General features: G+C 54.4%; 4 protein-coding genes across 4 annotated transcripts; 1 reads left to right on the top strand and 3 right to left on the bottom strand.

Annotated features, from left to right (window-relative positions):
* Positions 1–241: 241 nt before the first annotated feature.
* Positions 242–4,289, bottom strand: N7482_010422 (uncharacterized protein; the record flags this gene model as incomplete). The annotated part of the gene is made up of 2 exons (XM_056692546.1): positions 242–726; positions 959–4,289. The coding sequence occupies 2 exons, from the start codon at positions 4,287–4,289 to the stop codon at positions 242–244; spliced, it is 3,816 nt and encodes a 1,271-aa protein (XP_056538503.1).
* Positions 4,290–4,984: 695 nt separating this feature from the next.
* N7482_010421 (E3 ubiquitin-protein ligase SSM4) lies at positions 4,985–9,651 on the bottom strand (the record flags this gene model as incomplete). Its single annotated transcript, XM_056692545.1, has 3 exons — positions 4,985–6,188; positions 6,254–6,548; positions 6,606–9,651. 3 exons carry the CDS (start codon positions 9,649–9,651, stop codon positions 4,985–4,987), a joined length of 4,545 nt encoding a protein of 1,514 aa, XP_056538502.1.
* A 459-nt stretch (positions 9,652–10,110) lies between these two features.
* N7482_010420 (uncharacterized protein) lies at positions 10,111–14,267 on the top strand (the record flags this gene model as incomplete). The annotated part of the gene is made up of 3 exons (XM_056692544.1): positions 10,111–10,206; positions 10,463–10,713; positions 10,832–14,267. 3 exons carry the CDS (start codon positions 10,111–10,113, stop codon positions 14,265–14,267), a joined length of 3,783 nt encoding a protein of 1,260 aa, XP_056538501.1.
* Positions 14,268–14,868: 601 nt separating this feature from the next.
* On the bottom strand, positions 14,869–15,463 carry N7482_010419 (SND2/TMEM208 family protein; the record flags this gene model as incomplete). The annotated part of the gene is made up of 2 exons (XM_056692543.1): positions 14,869–15,381; positions 15,455–15,463. 2 exons carry the CDS (start codon positions 15,461–15,463, stop codon positions 14,869–14,871), a joined length of 522 nt encoding a protein of 173 aa, XP_056538500.1.
* Positions 15,464–15,490: the final 27 nt, after the last annotated feature.

Below are 15,490 nucleotides of genomic sequence, written 5' to 3'. Positions count from 1 at the left end.
TAATATAAGGGCGCGTTATTCGACTAGTTTTTCCATTAAAGGCGTAAAAGATAGGTATCAATTCATCCAAAACCCAAGAGACCCGCATCGCTGTGAATATCCCGTGTAATCTCAATCATGACTCGGTCTTTATATCGTATCACATCCCCAATAATGTAATGAATCCATCAAGCAGTCAATCCAAACCGATTCAACCAACGATCAGATCCTATCATCACGAAAACAAAACACAATTTATAAATCAGGCAAGCTGCCGCTCGATGTTTCTTGGCCCAGTCAACAATGATGGCGGAATGGGACTCACGCCCCGGAGGACATGCGTCTCCTGGGACCCAGGGCGGGGAGGTGGGGGAGGCGGAGGACGCGGGAAGTTCCCAGGGTGGTGGGCATGCGGGTGTGCGAAGGGATGTGGCGGGACACCAGGCGGGCCTGGAGGAACACCAGCAGCCACGAGGCGGTTAAAGTCCCCCGGAAGGCCCGGAAGGGGATGAGTCTGGTGGCGGTATGCGCCGGGAGGAGAGGAGGCCAAGCCAGCGTAGCCCATGGCGCGGGAGGAGTCGCCGGGGAGCGAGACGACAGAGGCATTCAGAGTACGCGCGATATCTTCGAAGGTGACCTCCATGGGCGAGATGTAGGTGGTATTGGAGCGGGCGGACCAGGCGAGAACGTGGCCACAGACGCGGCCGGTCGACCTATCGAAAACCCATGCGCCGGAGTCGCCGGGGGCTGGGATGGGATCGTTAGCTTTCTTGCCAGTTCCAAGTTTACTTGATACGTTGCAGGTGGTGTCTTAAAACGCGGTGGCCGCGGTGATAGGTTTACCGGCCGGCTTAACAGAAGATGGGGCGACACGAGAGGGAAGTGAGAGACAAGGCATAGGCATAACAAAACGAGACCAGGGTATCTAATTAAGGATCGTATAGACATAAAGATGAATCTGTAGAAGTGTGCCTCTTACCTCCGAAGTTCCCGTTAACACATAAGCTCGTGGAGAAAGAGTGTCGACCATGGAGCTTGACCAACGTCATCGCCTTCGATATCTGTCCCGTCTGCAGCCCACTCGTGCGGCCGCAGCAGTGCACTTGTAAGCCGCCTAGTTCCTCCATGCGGGCGACTTGATTGAGAAAAATCAGTTGAGGTTGGCCTCGTCCTATACCGGGTCGGCCGGGAGGAGAAGTGGTATTGTCGACGATGATGTTGCGAGGGTCCATGCGGTTGTCGTCAACTTTGATGAGAGCCCAATCAATCTCGTGCTTGATTCCTTTGCGCGTCCACCGGCGCACGCCCGAGGATGCATGCACGTAGCCCAAGCAATGGGAAGCGAGATGTTCATCGTCGCGGTCTTCTGGGGACGGAAAGAAATCTTCGTGGATGTCGTCAATAGCGGGCTGCGTGACGAGTAGCCGCGGCTCTTCCCCCGGATCGATGCCGGCAGTATCACCGACCGAGGCCACATCGCCGTCATCGTTATCAGGACCTTCGATAGACTCATCATCCGACGAGTCATCATCCGAAAGCCAATATTCGTCGAGCCCCCCTTCGGGACCTTGCGAGATCGACCCATCATCATCTTCCAAATCCGAAATTTCAAATTCCAAATTGATCTCTGACGGTTCGTCCTCACACCAGGTGGGCATAGAACTCGGATTGGCAACGCTGGACAGGTCTCGAGGCCAGTTTCCCGCAGATCGCGAAGGGGCCTCTGGTTCCTCGGCACCAGAGCCTTCGTCGTCGCTTGGAGCCTCAAGCATGTGGTGAACTGTCAGACCATATGGTTGTCCATCGACGAGCACGGCACCACCATAAGAGACGGGTGGCAGGTGTTCCTCATTCTGAAACGCACCGATAGAGGCGCCACATAGAGGCCGTTGCTGGTGGCATGGGTTCAGTTCACGTTGACGAAAAGGAGTTTCGTTCGATCCGTTTGGGCGAGTCTTGGCGGGCTTGCGACGCTTCTTGCGGGGGACTTTTGATCGCTCAATATCGCCTCGAAGGACGATGAGATCCCAGTCATCCCGACCCAGAGGGAAATGTTTTTTCAAAGCCGATCGGACCTTCTTGACGCTGCCGCATGTCACGCAGATGGTCGTTTTCGCTGTTTCCGGGGATTCACCAGTCATCATGAGAGTAGCACCACAGGACTCATTGGATTCCTTGAGAATTTTTTGCAGAAGACGGCTCAGACGGGGCATCATCTGAAAGTTCCATTCCTGAAGATGTTCATCAGGAATCTCGAGGTGGGGAAGGCGCTTGACAGTCCGCTTCTTAGCGGGCTTGTCCAAGCTTTTTTCTTCTGGCAAGATACCCCACGGATCCACTGGGATGGTCGGAAGCTTCTTGTCGAGGTTGATTGGTTCGCGGGAAAGCTGGTACGGATCGGCCTTCTCCTCCGCCGGTGTAGGTTCGGGGGTTGGGACAAGTGCTAGGGGCAGGCAATCGTCCAGTTCTTCTGCAGGCGGTGCCGAGAAGATATCAATGCGGGCACATGACCACAAGATCTTGCAGATCGTATAGAGGAAATTCATTGAGAAAGAGAATGTGCCGTCAGGGTCGGACAGGTCGAGGACGGGATAGTGGTAGATCTGGGGTACACGGAGGTTGAGATCGGTCATGGGCTGGGTCGAAAGGTGGAAGTTGGGGGCGTCGAGGCAGAGCTGGACAGCTTGGAGGTATGCAGTACCGCACTTCGGACCAAGCTTCTTCACATAGAGATCTTCAACACGATGCTTGAACCATGAGCGGTCATACTTCATCTTCCACAACCGGCCAATCGGGGCCCATAGACCGATTTCCAGCAGGAGCAGGCCAAGCGAGTACAGGTCATAAGCCCAGGCGGCTTCGTCTTCAACGGATCTCTTGTCATCAGGGTGCCGATACATCGCTGTGGACAGTGGCTCCGGGGTGGGCCCGTCGCCAGAGAAGCGAGCTGGGGAGGTCAAGTAAGGACGTCGTAGATCAGGGGCCAACCCACTCTCATCATTGTTCACGTCGGTCCGACCGGGGAAGAAAATGACATTGCTGCTGTTGATGTTACCATGCACGGCATTCTGGCTTCTCAAGTGCAGAACAGACATCATGAGATCGTAGGCCAGCCGGAACCGAGTTTCCAAATTCGGCATCCGCTTTTCGCGGTAGTCCTCGGCCGATGGAAGGAGAGCGATGAGAGGCATAGGCTTGAGCTCTTTCAATAAGTCGCTGGGGTCTTGCAGAAAAGGGAAATAATCGACAGGCATCTGATAAAGGAAGGCGTAGCGGGCATTAGGTTCATCAACGCAGTAGCCCAAGAACTTTAGAAGACCCAAGTGGCCGATTCTGGCATTCTGAAGCAACTGGTCCAGCGAGTTCTGGAGCTTCTCCAATCGTGAGCTCTTCAAACTTATCTGAGAATCCACGATCATGGGCATGAACTCCACCAACACCGAGACGTACGCCTCCTTGACGGAGCTCAGAAGTAACGGTGATGCCGACGTCTTGAGGCGACCCACAACACGAGAGTTTGACGACGCTGCAATTGGTTCGTATGGTGGAGGGCTATTATCGTGAGCCGCGCCGTATAGTTGCAGGGCGGATCGCTGGATAACGAGCGTGTGGGAGGTCCCGGAGGGGTAGCTATAATCGTGTTTTGCAGTCGAGGGAGAGTACGTGAAGGGGTCGTACATTTGCTTAGGGGTTTGGACCTTCTCCTTCGAGTCAGAGAAGGAGCCATAGGATGCGTCGTAGGGTGTAACGGGGGAAGGTTTCGATCGGCGACTACCAGTGCTATACTTGTTCGAGGACATGCTAGATGCCATGGTTCGGCGCGAGCGGGACAAGTCATAGAGCGTGTCTATGCAAGCTGTCAAGTCACTCAGTATTGTCTTCGAACGACTGATATCATCGTCTGTCCATTGTGTCTTGAGGGGCCGGCTCCCCAGAGAATCCTTCGACGGCAAATCCAGTTTGCGCTCCTTGGAAGGCATGGGCGAATCCATATGCTGAACATGCTCGGCGTCATTGAGCAGGTCTTGTATAGAGGACATAACACTCTCAACGACATCGCTGAAGCCGGCCGCGGTCAGGGATTCGTCGATATCGTTCGGCTGGGCGGCGCTCGCATCGCTCCAATCTAGGCCCCACGACAGTAACCGATCCCGCTGTTTCTGGAAGCTTTGGTGCAGAGCCACGAGCTCCGGGTCGTCGAGGGCTTTCGAGGCTGTCGTCACACTTTCGCATGAGGTTTTCGTATCGGTATACAACTTCGTGAGGCGGCGCTGGAGGAAACCGCCTCCTCCATGGCGCAGAACTGACATCTTAGCGATAGCGATTCGATAAGGGCCTGAGGATGGTTCAGGATGGTGACATCAGAATATCGGCGTCGTCGTCCCAAGAGGATTCACGGCTTTACAAGTCCATTCTGGCAGTCGCGTAGAGACAAAGAGGTGAAAAAGCCATGCGAGGGAGACGAGATGGATGGCCCGAGATTCAATGGGTGCCTGGTCGACGGCGATGAAGGCCGATAGACCATCCGACCATCGCGGGAAAATGGAGAGAATCCTGTTGCCTAACCAATCAGCGTGGCGGACCACCTGCGGTGTGGATCACGTGGCAGGCATCTAAATTTGGTTATTTTGGATAGATTACCAGAATACCAATACGGGCCTCAGGCAGCAGCATTAGGAGCCGAGAGTGCCACGGGGTAGTTGCTGCGGGAAGATGGTATAGGAGGGCGACGAAATACACGGATGGGTGGTACGTATTGACAGGTATTAGAAAGTATTCAGTACCTCGGGAAAACATTACCTAGCACTAAAAGGGAACTATGATCCATGCAGGAATATTCAATGCATGCGCCGTATATGTACAGGAGAAAGGGGAAGGGGCAAGCGATATTAACCATCATCAACCCCCCTTACACTGCTACGAAGCCTGCATTCGTCTGGCGCAATTGGCCTTGAAACCCTCATTAAAGCTTCGTGTACCCCGCCTTCGCATCGCTTCCTTGTCATCAGCCCGTAATCACCCGCCGCGACACACCGACGTCTCGCGCCCGCTTCTCGCTGAAATTATGGAGCCGCTCGCCGATCAGATAAACATCGTCGCGGATGTTGATACGCCAGATCGCCACCCGCCGCAGGGCCAGGTTTACAGTCCACGCGGTCAACACGAACAGCAAAGTTGCTGGGTAGGCATAGCGATAGATGGCCGGCTGCGCCTCAACACGCGTATAGAAGAGTGTCCACCACAGCACGCCACCTAATGATAGTGGGGCGGCTACTGCCGCGGCGGTGAAGAGGACTAGCGGCAGAATCAAGGCCCGCGTCGCCAGTTGGACATTCGGTTTGAACCAGCCATCGCGGAAGATGCCGTTCAGCACGGCCGCTGGCCAGGAGTTGGGGTGCCACAAAGTGAGCTTGATGGCCATCTGTACGTACAGCACTCCCAGCGTCCAGTCTTGGACAACATGTACGATGTGAGACTGTCCATCGCCGATGAAGGTATGCGCCGGGATGAGGATGTACAACTCGGTAAGCAGTGCGAAGAGAGACGGGAGCAGGACTACCAGGGCAGTCGAAATGTACACTATTCGGGCTGCACCGAGTGCAAGGCTGGCAAAAAGCAGACCCAGCTCGCGCGGGGATTGCACGTACGTTGCCCGGTTTTCGCGCAGGAATTGAACGGCTGCCCGGCAGTAGTATACCATGTAGGACAGAGCACCGACCGCGCAAAGGCCGCTGGAGAAGGCGTAGATGTCATTCACAGGAACTGGGCTGGAGAAGCAAATGGAGGTGATCTTGCGCCCAATGACGAGCGGCACAACAGTGATGCCTACCCCAGTGGTGGCGGCAAACAGCCAGATGAGCAAGATAAAGGCAGCGATGCGAGTCCGGAAGTGCGGTGGAATGTAGATCTTGGCGAATGAAGTGCTGGTACGGCCATGGAGCCCATTGTCCGGATCGGGCATTCCATCAACACGTTCATTGTCCTCAGTCACGTCCAAGAACACCTGCGTGCCCTTCGGGATGCGAACCTGATCGGAGGCAGGGGCGCGGACATACCGGCCATCCCGCAGGAAATACACGTCACGGGCTTCTTTCTCTGCGGCAGCCTGCTCTTCCTCTCCGATTACCGGGTGTTCCCAGTCACCCTTGCTCCCAGAAAGTAGACTCCACCAGGATCGTCGAACATGGCGCCCTTCTTCTTCTGGGTGTCTTTCGGGGAAAAAAAGTTGCTCAAGCGTAGGAAGTGCGCACACTTGTGGAACCACCAGTCGTACAGGTCATGCAGCCCATCTGAAGGTTTGACGGACTGGATAGCTAACGGCATCACGAAATTGTAGAATAGCAGATCCACCGGGAATTCGAGCATAGGGGCACTAGCCGACCAATGGATGGGAAGAACACCATCGAATGCGTAAAACAAGCCCCATACCACGCCACCCAGGCAGACAATGACCAGTGCACCATACACAAGTGCACTAAACGCGATCTTCCGGAGCTGAGTAGTAATGCTACGCTCGAGAACGTCGCGGATTGGATGGAAAGTCGGGTCATCCGGATCACGGATAAAATCTTCTCAGTCAGCGATGAGTGATAATGAAATGTGTGGTAGAATATAGCAGGACTTACAGAGAACACCGCTCCTCAATATTTTTCGACACATGGACACAAACAGGGCAAAATGGAACATATAACAGGTGCCGATGAACCAGTGTACGAAAAGAGATGTCAGTGGAGACCCAATGGTGAAGGCGATCCGCGAGGCTATTGTCGCGTTGGAAAACAGAGGAAGCAGGGCAACGTCCAGTAGGGTACCACAGTAGAGAGGAAAGACGATCATTTCAATGCCGATGATGAGAATGACCTTCATGACTCCACCGGCCTGGAGAAGCACCTCGGCCACGACCCCTTCAATCCGTTGGCCGCGATTGGCCCCAGCGAGTAGTCCGGTGATACGCAGGTACAGGAAACCGATCATCGTTGCCAGCAGATATCCCATCGCAATGGCAATGACACGATCTTTCGTATCCCACACAGCCAGTTCATAGTCAACGGGTACATTTGCGGAGGCTGTCCGGATGGTGCTTGCATTCATCAATTGTGTCCCAGAGCTGGCGAACATCGATGACTTTGTGAAGTTGCTGATGTGCTGCTGTACTTGAACTGTGGCGTTCTTTAGCTGGGAGAAGTCGAGATCAAAGGACAAAGCTCCCGGGATCCCGAGGGTGACCAGGCGAAGGGGGAAGTCGTGTAGAACGAATTTGATAATGGCAAATATGGACCGTAGTAGAGTCATAACACGGGCTTGGTGCAGCCTGAGAGCCTGGTGTGAAAGCACCGAGAACATGGGGATATCGGACTCATGGAATACCAGGAACGCTTTAACAACCTTGTTCAACCGGTCCGTGCTTTTATCGATAAGGGAGAGCGACGTGCTGGTGATTGATTTGCCTCGGAAACCCCATTCGACGGTAGGGACAAGAGCACCGAATGGACTGAGGAGAACCTTGAAAATAAAGCTCAGCCAGTACATAACGTAGCCTACAACGCCAATGAGAGTGTCAAGGGCAACGTCTGCGACAACAGTGAGCGCAGTCATAGGAACACCAACTATTAGCTCAAAAGGATTGGCCAGGAGAACAAGAGCGATCTTGCCCCATAAGTAGGGAAGCCAGATGCCAATAGCGACAGTAAAGGCAATTAGGAGCGCACAGAACACACCGTTCTGCAAAAGTCCAAAGATGGGACCTTGCATGCCGATGAGATCCATGATTCCCTCAAAGTCATCGCCTTCAATTGCATCCATGTCATTGCCCTCCAGCGCCCCATCAGCTGCAGCTTCGGCCATCACCCCTCCATTGGCTGGGCGCTCCTCCAGCCGGTTTAGCACAGGGACAAAGGGGTCTTCCAATGCCCGGTCTTGAATGATCTGCTCGTCGTCCTCTAGAAGTTGGTCTCCGTGATCACGGTCATCAGGAGTGATGTCCCCCCAGAACCAATCGATCAGGCGGTCACCCACGTTCTTTGGAGGCTGATGATCAGCTGGAATCCTCGCAATCACCTCATCTTCTCTTGAAGATGGTTCATAATTGGCGTCCTGTCCTGTGGCTGGCTGATCAGACTGTGGTTGCGCATCAGCATTTTCACTATCTGGGGTCATTGTGCCATAGCCATGAGATGACTGAGAGGACTCTATAGGAAAAAGGCGCGCTGTGCGAGTCGAAGGGTCAGGAAGTGGTTGATCGAGCGGCGCCCTGCTAAGTGCATCGACAATCCAGCGTAGTTCCTCTTCATGGCCTTCCTCTCGAATGATTCGCAAGACCTCATCCCGATCACCATTGGCACGTTCCATGATGTCTTGGAAGAACGCCATTTCGGAGTGTTGAGGAGTGTTCCCCGATTGACGTTCTGGGGGCCCCCCGTCCATCTCAGAATTATTCTGAAACAAATTCCTCGCGGAAGTATCATCCCGCAACCCTGCCTGTCTATCATACACAGGGAGACCATCATCAGAATCAGTCCAGGAGGGTGCCGGTGAATGATTGGCAGAGCGAGGAGGCACATCATTTTCTTGCTCAGCGGGTGCATCGGCTTCAGGCTGAACATCCACATGAGGACGAGGGGGAGCAAAATCTGGACGCAGTCCCTGCTCCTGCTCGTTTGGTCGATTATTGGCAATCAACTCCAGCGCTGCCTCACGCTCTCCCTCCGCAATGTTGGCCATGGGCTGCTGCTGGACAACCCATTCTCGAATCAAGAAAAGAAGAATGAAAGCAACGACCACAAGTAAAGTGATGAGTTGGCCCTCCAAAGTATCAATGATCATATTGTTGATCGTCGGGTAAGGCGTCAACGTATTTAGGAATTTGACATCGGAGAGCCATGATGGGTATCGCGGTTTGGCCGAGCCAGTATGGCCGTTTGCATGAGAGCCATTTTGGCCGGCACTTGGTGACAATGCAGGAATGAATAGGCTAGGGATAATTTTCTTGATGAATGTAAGCATGAGCGGATCACCAGCTGGGAAACTGAGGGCTGAGGCTTGCGCCGAGGGCCCAGGAATGGCCGAGGAGTAGGCGGTACTCGAACCCCCCAAGGTCATCGAGCTGAGCGCGGCAGTGGTGGCCGCTGTGCCGTTGACAGCCCATTGCGCAACACCATTCTGAACAGCTTGTGCGCCTCGTTGCTGGACAGTCCCACCGGTCGACCAACGGCCGTCAGCGAGCCAGAAAAGCGCCCTCCAAATTGCGCGCATTGACCATGGCAGCCAACCCAACCACACAAATGCGACGAGAACAAAGCGCAGCCAGGTCACCAGGGTTCGAACTGTTTGAATAATGGCTTGTTGGAGAAATAACGGAGTCGGGAGGCTTTGGGGCATGTTTGGATCATATAGTTTCGTAAAGCGAAAGGGTGTTTTGCAGAGCTCGCAATGCTTCTTCTGCGAGTGGGACAGCCACTCCACCAAGCAGCTTTGGTGAACGAACTTGATGCTACCACTGCACTTGCAAGGGTAAAAAAGCGGCTCCTCCTCCGTCGCTTCTCCGTGGCAGATTCGGCAAGTATCCATGTCTTCAGTCCATCCTTCTCGCCCGTCGAAAGCTGGGTCGTTCATCAAGTCGGGAAAGGAGGACATGCCCGCAAGGTCGCGAGAGGAGTGTGCCGCAAAGTCCATCGTGGGTCGTAAGTAAGGTCGTGTGGAATCGCCGAGCAGCACGGCCACTTATCAACTCTTCATCGTACCCTCACTACCATCAACGATAGCCAAAGCCCACCGCGGTCGAGTCGATATATGGACACTTTGGGGGCGGGCGGTTGTCAATGGGAGGTCGTGATGGAGCTGGTGAAGTTCCCACGGGTCAGCCCGGTCAATTACGTGTCTCACCCAGGCGCAGAAGGACCTACCGAGGACAGCGTAGCCTACCGATAGTCGATCGTTCGATCGTTCATCAAATCGTCAACCGTGGCGGTCTAGGTAGGCCTTCCCACTTTGTGGCAGCTACGGGTTCCCAATGAGGCTGACTCATCTTGTATCAGTTTACGGATTCACCATAATTAATACGCGCTACAGGCGGGGCGACACCGCGTACTGCCGTACGGGGCCGTATTGCCAGGTTCTGCTCGGGTGCCACCGATGACCTCACTGGTCCCCAGAGACCAAACACTACGCTCCATCCGGGACATCGAAACCCAATCCTCCAGTCTTCCAGTCTTCCTCTCAGGTGTTCAGGTCCGTTCCTGAGGAGGTTTTTTTTTAAATCCGGTGTGGGCGCTGCTCAATCATTTAAAGCTCTCCATCTACCTCGGAATCATCTCATCATTCTGTGCGCTCTGGCCCGCGGCCCGTGAATATCCCCTAGCGCCAAGCTAACGCGAGCATTTCCGGCTACCTACCAGCTCCAACGTTCTTCACCAAAGCTCCCACATCAACTGCGAGCACCTAAGACAACCGGTGTCTAGCACACGCTGACCCGATGATACAATAGCTGCCTATTCAATATTTACGGAAATCCCGCCAAGTCAACACCAGCGCGACGTGGAAGTTCGCGCTCGCGACTTTTTTTCCCACAAGGGTCGGCCCGCCGCCAACGGCAGCCAGGATGGCAGCGAAAGAGAATGGCTATGTGTCGACAGGGTTGGCGATCAACAAGCCCAACGGGCTCCAGGGGAGGGATGAGAAAAGTAGAAAGACTCGGACAAGGAGTCCCCTGCGATGGACACTAGGGTTGGTGTTACGGTAAGTTGCCATTCAATCTTCTCGTCGAACATTCTGTCGACAGCTGCGTTTTGGCCTCTTAGAGACGCTTTTGTGGAGCAGGAAATATTAAATATGGCTAACTCGCGACATCTTTCAGGTTATGCATTTGGTATACTCTACTTACGCCATTTCTGCGATGCCCATCACGCCTAGAGGAATTGAACGAGAGCTCTCCGAAGGTCTGCAAGCCTTACCTGATTGCTCGCTCGCACGTGGAACCACATGTGGCTCCCTACTATGATACATATGCTGCCCCTTATGTTGATCAGGCACGCCCGTACGTGGAAGTGTTCAACCAGCGAGTTTACACACCGGCACTAAAGGTTGCCAAAACCGGCTACGACAAGTACGGCGCCCCAGCATGGCAACAAGCGCAGGCCTTTAGTACGGCGCAATGGACAGCCCAAGTGACACCGCGTCTGGAAGCTGCTCAAGACCAAGTCCACCAATTGTACCTAGCCCAGGTTGACCCATATGTGCAACAAGGTGTTGCCGTGGTATCGCCTTACTACCAGAAGGCCAATGGTGCGGCGCTGGCTGTCTACTGGAACCATTTAGTCCCTTTCTACACTCGGTCCCAGCCCTTTATTGGCAAGACTTACAGCACAGGCCAAGATATTCTGACTACCCATGTTATGCCTGGCGCACGCTATACCTGGTCGTCGGTGGTTTACTTTGCGAACAGTTCGTTATGGCCCCATGTAACAGGACTCTACTCGGAACAGGTCGAGCCTCAGCTAGTCAAGATTGGCCAGCGCCTAGCCAGCTATCGAGAAGGTAAACGGTTACGCGCTGTAGTTGAAGACATGGACAGGTATGGATACACTTACCCTTCGCGGATCGATTGCATCTGGCTGACGTTGCATGGTAGTTCGTCATCTGAACAGACTGTCTCCTCGACGGTCTCAACTGCAAAGGTTGAGCCCCGTACTTCCGCAAGCACGACTACAACTTCGATTACCGAGACTCCCGCTGTAAAGCCCACACTGTCGGCTGAGGAACAATCCAAACAAGCCCGTGCCCGAATCAGCTCCGACCTCCAGAGGTGGCAGGACAAGTTTGCTGTTGCAGCTGACAAAGGAATTGAAGATCTCGAAGAACGTATCGAGGAAATCGTGTCCGCTCTCGTCGCGAGCAGCGCTAAAAGCCACGGTCAGAGTCTCTCAACTGCCCTTCAGGCAGTTTCGACTGAGCAGGTCTCCTCCATCAAGCAGCGAATCAATGAGCTTGCAGAGACCTTGCCTGAGGAAGATGCTCCTGAGGCTGAGGAGGCGTCCCGCAAAAAGCTGGTCGATGAGATTCGCACGTCTGCCATTTTGGTAAGAGATCGTGCCCATGCTCTCCGGGCCTGGTCTCTATCCTTCGATGATGAACTGGTCCGCCGGGTATCTGCCGCCATCAACTCGACCCTGAACGTGCTGGACAGCATCCGCGATCTAGGCTTGCAGGAAATTGGTACGCGGTGGGCTTGGATGGACGATGTGACTTATAAGGACTGGGCTAGATACCATGCACTCAAGGTCCAGATTGATGACTGGCGCAATGAAATTCGCAAGATTGGCATGACCCACAAGTCGATCGCGAAGGCGAAGTCTGTGGCTACTGCTCTTTTGGACCGCGGCATGGAGATAGCCGAGGACACCGCCAAAGAACTTGTCAGACTGAAGGATGTGGGCCACTGGAAGATTGCCGCTCGTGAAGTGAGTGACAACTTCGATAGCCGTGCTGAACCTCCGCCACAGCCACCAAAGCCTGTCCAGGAGACTGGGGAGAATGAAGCGAGCAGCGATAACGATGAGGTCGTTGAAGAAGCTACCTCAAGTCCTGGCGGGGATTTTTCCGATGAGGGTGAGGAGCAGATTGAGTCCGAAACCATAGTCGAGTCTGAATACGAGGACGAGCCTGTTTCAGATGCTATCTTCGAAGACGAGAGGTACACTGCCAAGCCTGCTTTCGGTGTCGCTGCTGCCACTGTGAACTCCCAGCAAGAACCCATTTTTGATGAGGATGAGCACAATACCCCTCAGAGCTTGGCTAACAAAGCCGGAGATTACTACTCCGAGGCAAGCTCTGCTTTTGCAGACTCGACCTCCCAGGCCAAGGTTCTCTATGAGATTGCAAAGTCCCAAGTAATGGGTCAGATGGCTCAGTCCAGTGCTCCTGCTCACGCCCAGGTCCTGTCTTCCATTGAGTCCGCCTACTCTGGCGCTGTGAAGTACGCCACTGAGGAGTTTGAGGCGCGGATTGGCGCTGTCAAGGCTACGCCCACTTCTGCTGGACCCTTGGCTCACATCTCCTCGGTGGCATCGTCGCGCCTGAGTGAGGGCCTCAGTATGGCATCGGAGCTGCTCGCTCTCCATACAGTTCCGGCGACAACCTCCGCTGGGTTGCAGCCTTTTGTGCTTGATGCTCAGCGCCGCTACTATGAGGCTGTTGGTCTCGCTCATGATCACTACACTGCCTTTGTCTCCACCGCATCGGAGGCGGTTTATGGTACACCAACGCCCACGCCGGCACCTTTGGGCTTCCAGAATATTATCGAACAGGCGGGCTCGCAGTACGTGCAGGCTTCTTCCCACGCTTCTGCTAGTCTCGCCGCTGTCGTCGCCTCGGCAAGCTCTATGATCTCAGCGGCGGATGATGGAAAAGCCCAGAGCATTATTGATGATGCTTCGTCTAGATATCATGACGCCCTCTCTGCCGCTTCCCTTACCCTTTCCATTGCTTCTGCCTCTGCTAGCTCCGCAATCTACGGAACGACACCTCCCTTGCAGACCCTCGCCAGCCAGGCTTCTGAGAATTGGCAAATCCTCGTTTCCAAGGCCAGTGAGCGAATTTACGGAACTCCGGCGCCCTACCTGCAGCAGGTGGTCCACGACCGTGTACCTCAGCTTGACGCTGTCAACGCAATTGTCTCTGAGTTGCTTGTTGGCAAGCAGCCGTCATTCACTGAGAGTGTGCTGAGCAAGCTTCGTGTTGCCTACGAAACACCCTACCCCGCTGCCGCAGTGTCCGCAGCCTCGAGCTACGTCAACGAAGCCTACGGGAGCGCCTCTTCAGCTGCTGGCGCTTATGTCTCTGAGGTTCCTAGCGTTGAGGAGATTGTGCAGCAGGCAAATGATCAACTCCACGCCGCCGTTGAGGCTGCCAGCGTCGGCATCTATGGCACCTCCAAGGGACGCTACGAGCAGGCCACTGATGCGGCAGCCGAGGCTTACTCGACCGCTTCCGCACAGATTAGCGGTGCTGTCTATGGGAAGGAGTCTAGTTATATCGATATTGCCAAGAACAACATCGAGCAAATCCAGTCAAAGGCCAGTGCCGCAGTCTATGGAGAGGAGGTGGGTGCCGTGGAGAGCGCCACCAGCCGCCTTGCCGCCGCTGTCGAGAGTGCTCACGCGCAACTCGCCGATCTCGCCTCCAGCGCGAGCAGCGTTGCCTCTAGAGCCGCCGAGACAGCTGCATCCCACTTCGACGAGGTAACCAGCAGCATCAAGGCTGACGACTCATTCACGTCTAAGGATGAACTCTAAACGAACTTGTCCCTGTCTCTCTTATATCACTTTCTGATGTTTCTTTCCCTTTCACCATGTGTTACAACCACTCTTTTTGTTGAATGTGTCGCTCTGAGACTGGGCCTCCTACAGAGGCATGCCAGCAGCATGTGGGGCCCGGTTTCTCGATGCTTTATTCCCCATATAGTTTCTTATGACGGCGATATGCTCATGACCTGCAAGTTGCACACTGAACAATGTTTTTTTCCCCCTCTTTCGGCTTCTCATTCTGCCCGACTATGCGGTCTCTCCTGGAGGTTTTTGCTTTGAATCAACCAGCGGTGTAATATGAGTACATAATGAACTGCGGGTTCTGGATATTTTGCATTGGGTCCTCCGTATTTCGAAGCTTGAGTCTCGCACCACAGATGTTTTAGAACGTGGCGTCGAGGCTCAACCTTAGTATCTCCAAACCCAGATTTTGTTCAGAAGCCGGCTTTTCCGCATAACAAGCTGCTTGGGAAGGCCGGACCTAGCCTAGGCCTTGCATGAGTCCCAATCGGTATGAACAGGCTGTACCCCGGCCAAATGTCTAGAAATGCCATCTCTTTCAAGAATACAGTTTCCCGCCTCAGTGCATTTACCGACTCCGATACTTCACCCGATCCCCCTTCTTCTCCTTCTTCATCTGCGTCTTGCTCATCTGCGCCTGGGGATCCGCACCCTCCGCGCCACCGCCCATGCCGGCAAAGCCCTTTTTCACACCCATCACAGTCGTATACACCAGATAGATTGAGTAAACCGGCACAACGGCCCACAGCCACCAGGCCCGGTCATTGAAGATACAAACGGCGACAATGCACCCCTCTGTCCAATACAGCACGTCCCACATGTACTCGGTCAGGCCGGTAGCGTTAAGATCCTCGCCCGCAGACCGCAGCGAGCCATCCTCGCCGTAGCGCGGGCGACCCACGCGGTCCAGGTAGAACTCTATGCCTAGAGTTGGCACTGCAAGGAACACGTATGGCTTTAGGGAGCGGGGCCGTTGGAAGGTGAAATGGAGGATGAGGAAGAGCAGATGGAGAGCTGCAGTGATAAGGTGTGTGCGGTTGAGCACGGCGGCATTGCGGGTTGCCAGAGTTTTGGCTGCTTTCTGGGAGGGTATTAGATCTCTTGGAAGTGGAATGCTAGCTGGTGTGGGCCACCGTGGCGTGGTTGGAGCTTACCTGGGCCATGTTGAAGAAGAACTGGGGACGTCGCCG

This window comes from Penicillium canariense, assembly GCF_028826845.1.
Source record: "Penicillium canariense strain IBT 26290 chromosome Unknown utg000008l_segment0_segment0, whole genome shotgun sequence".
Taxonomy (NCBI): Eukaryota; Fungi; Ascomycota; class Eurotiomycetes; order Eurotiales; family Aspergillaceae; genus Penicillium; species Penicillium canariense.
The sequence above is the reverse complement of the archived record's forward strand: the minus strand, read 5'-3'. Positions and strand labels throughout refer to the sequence as shown.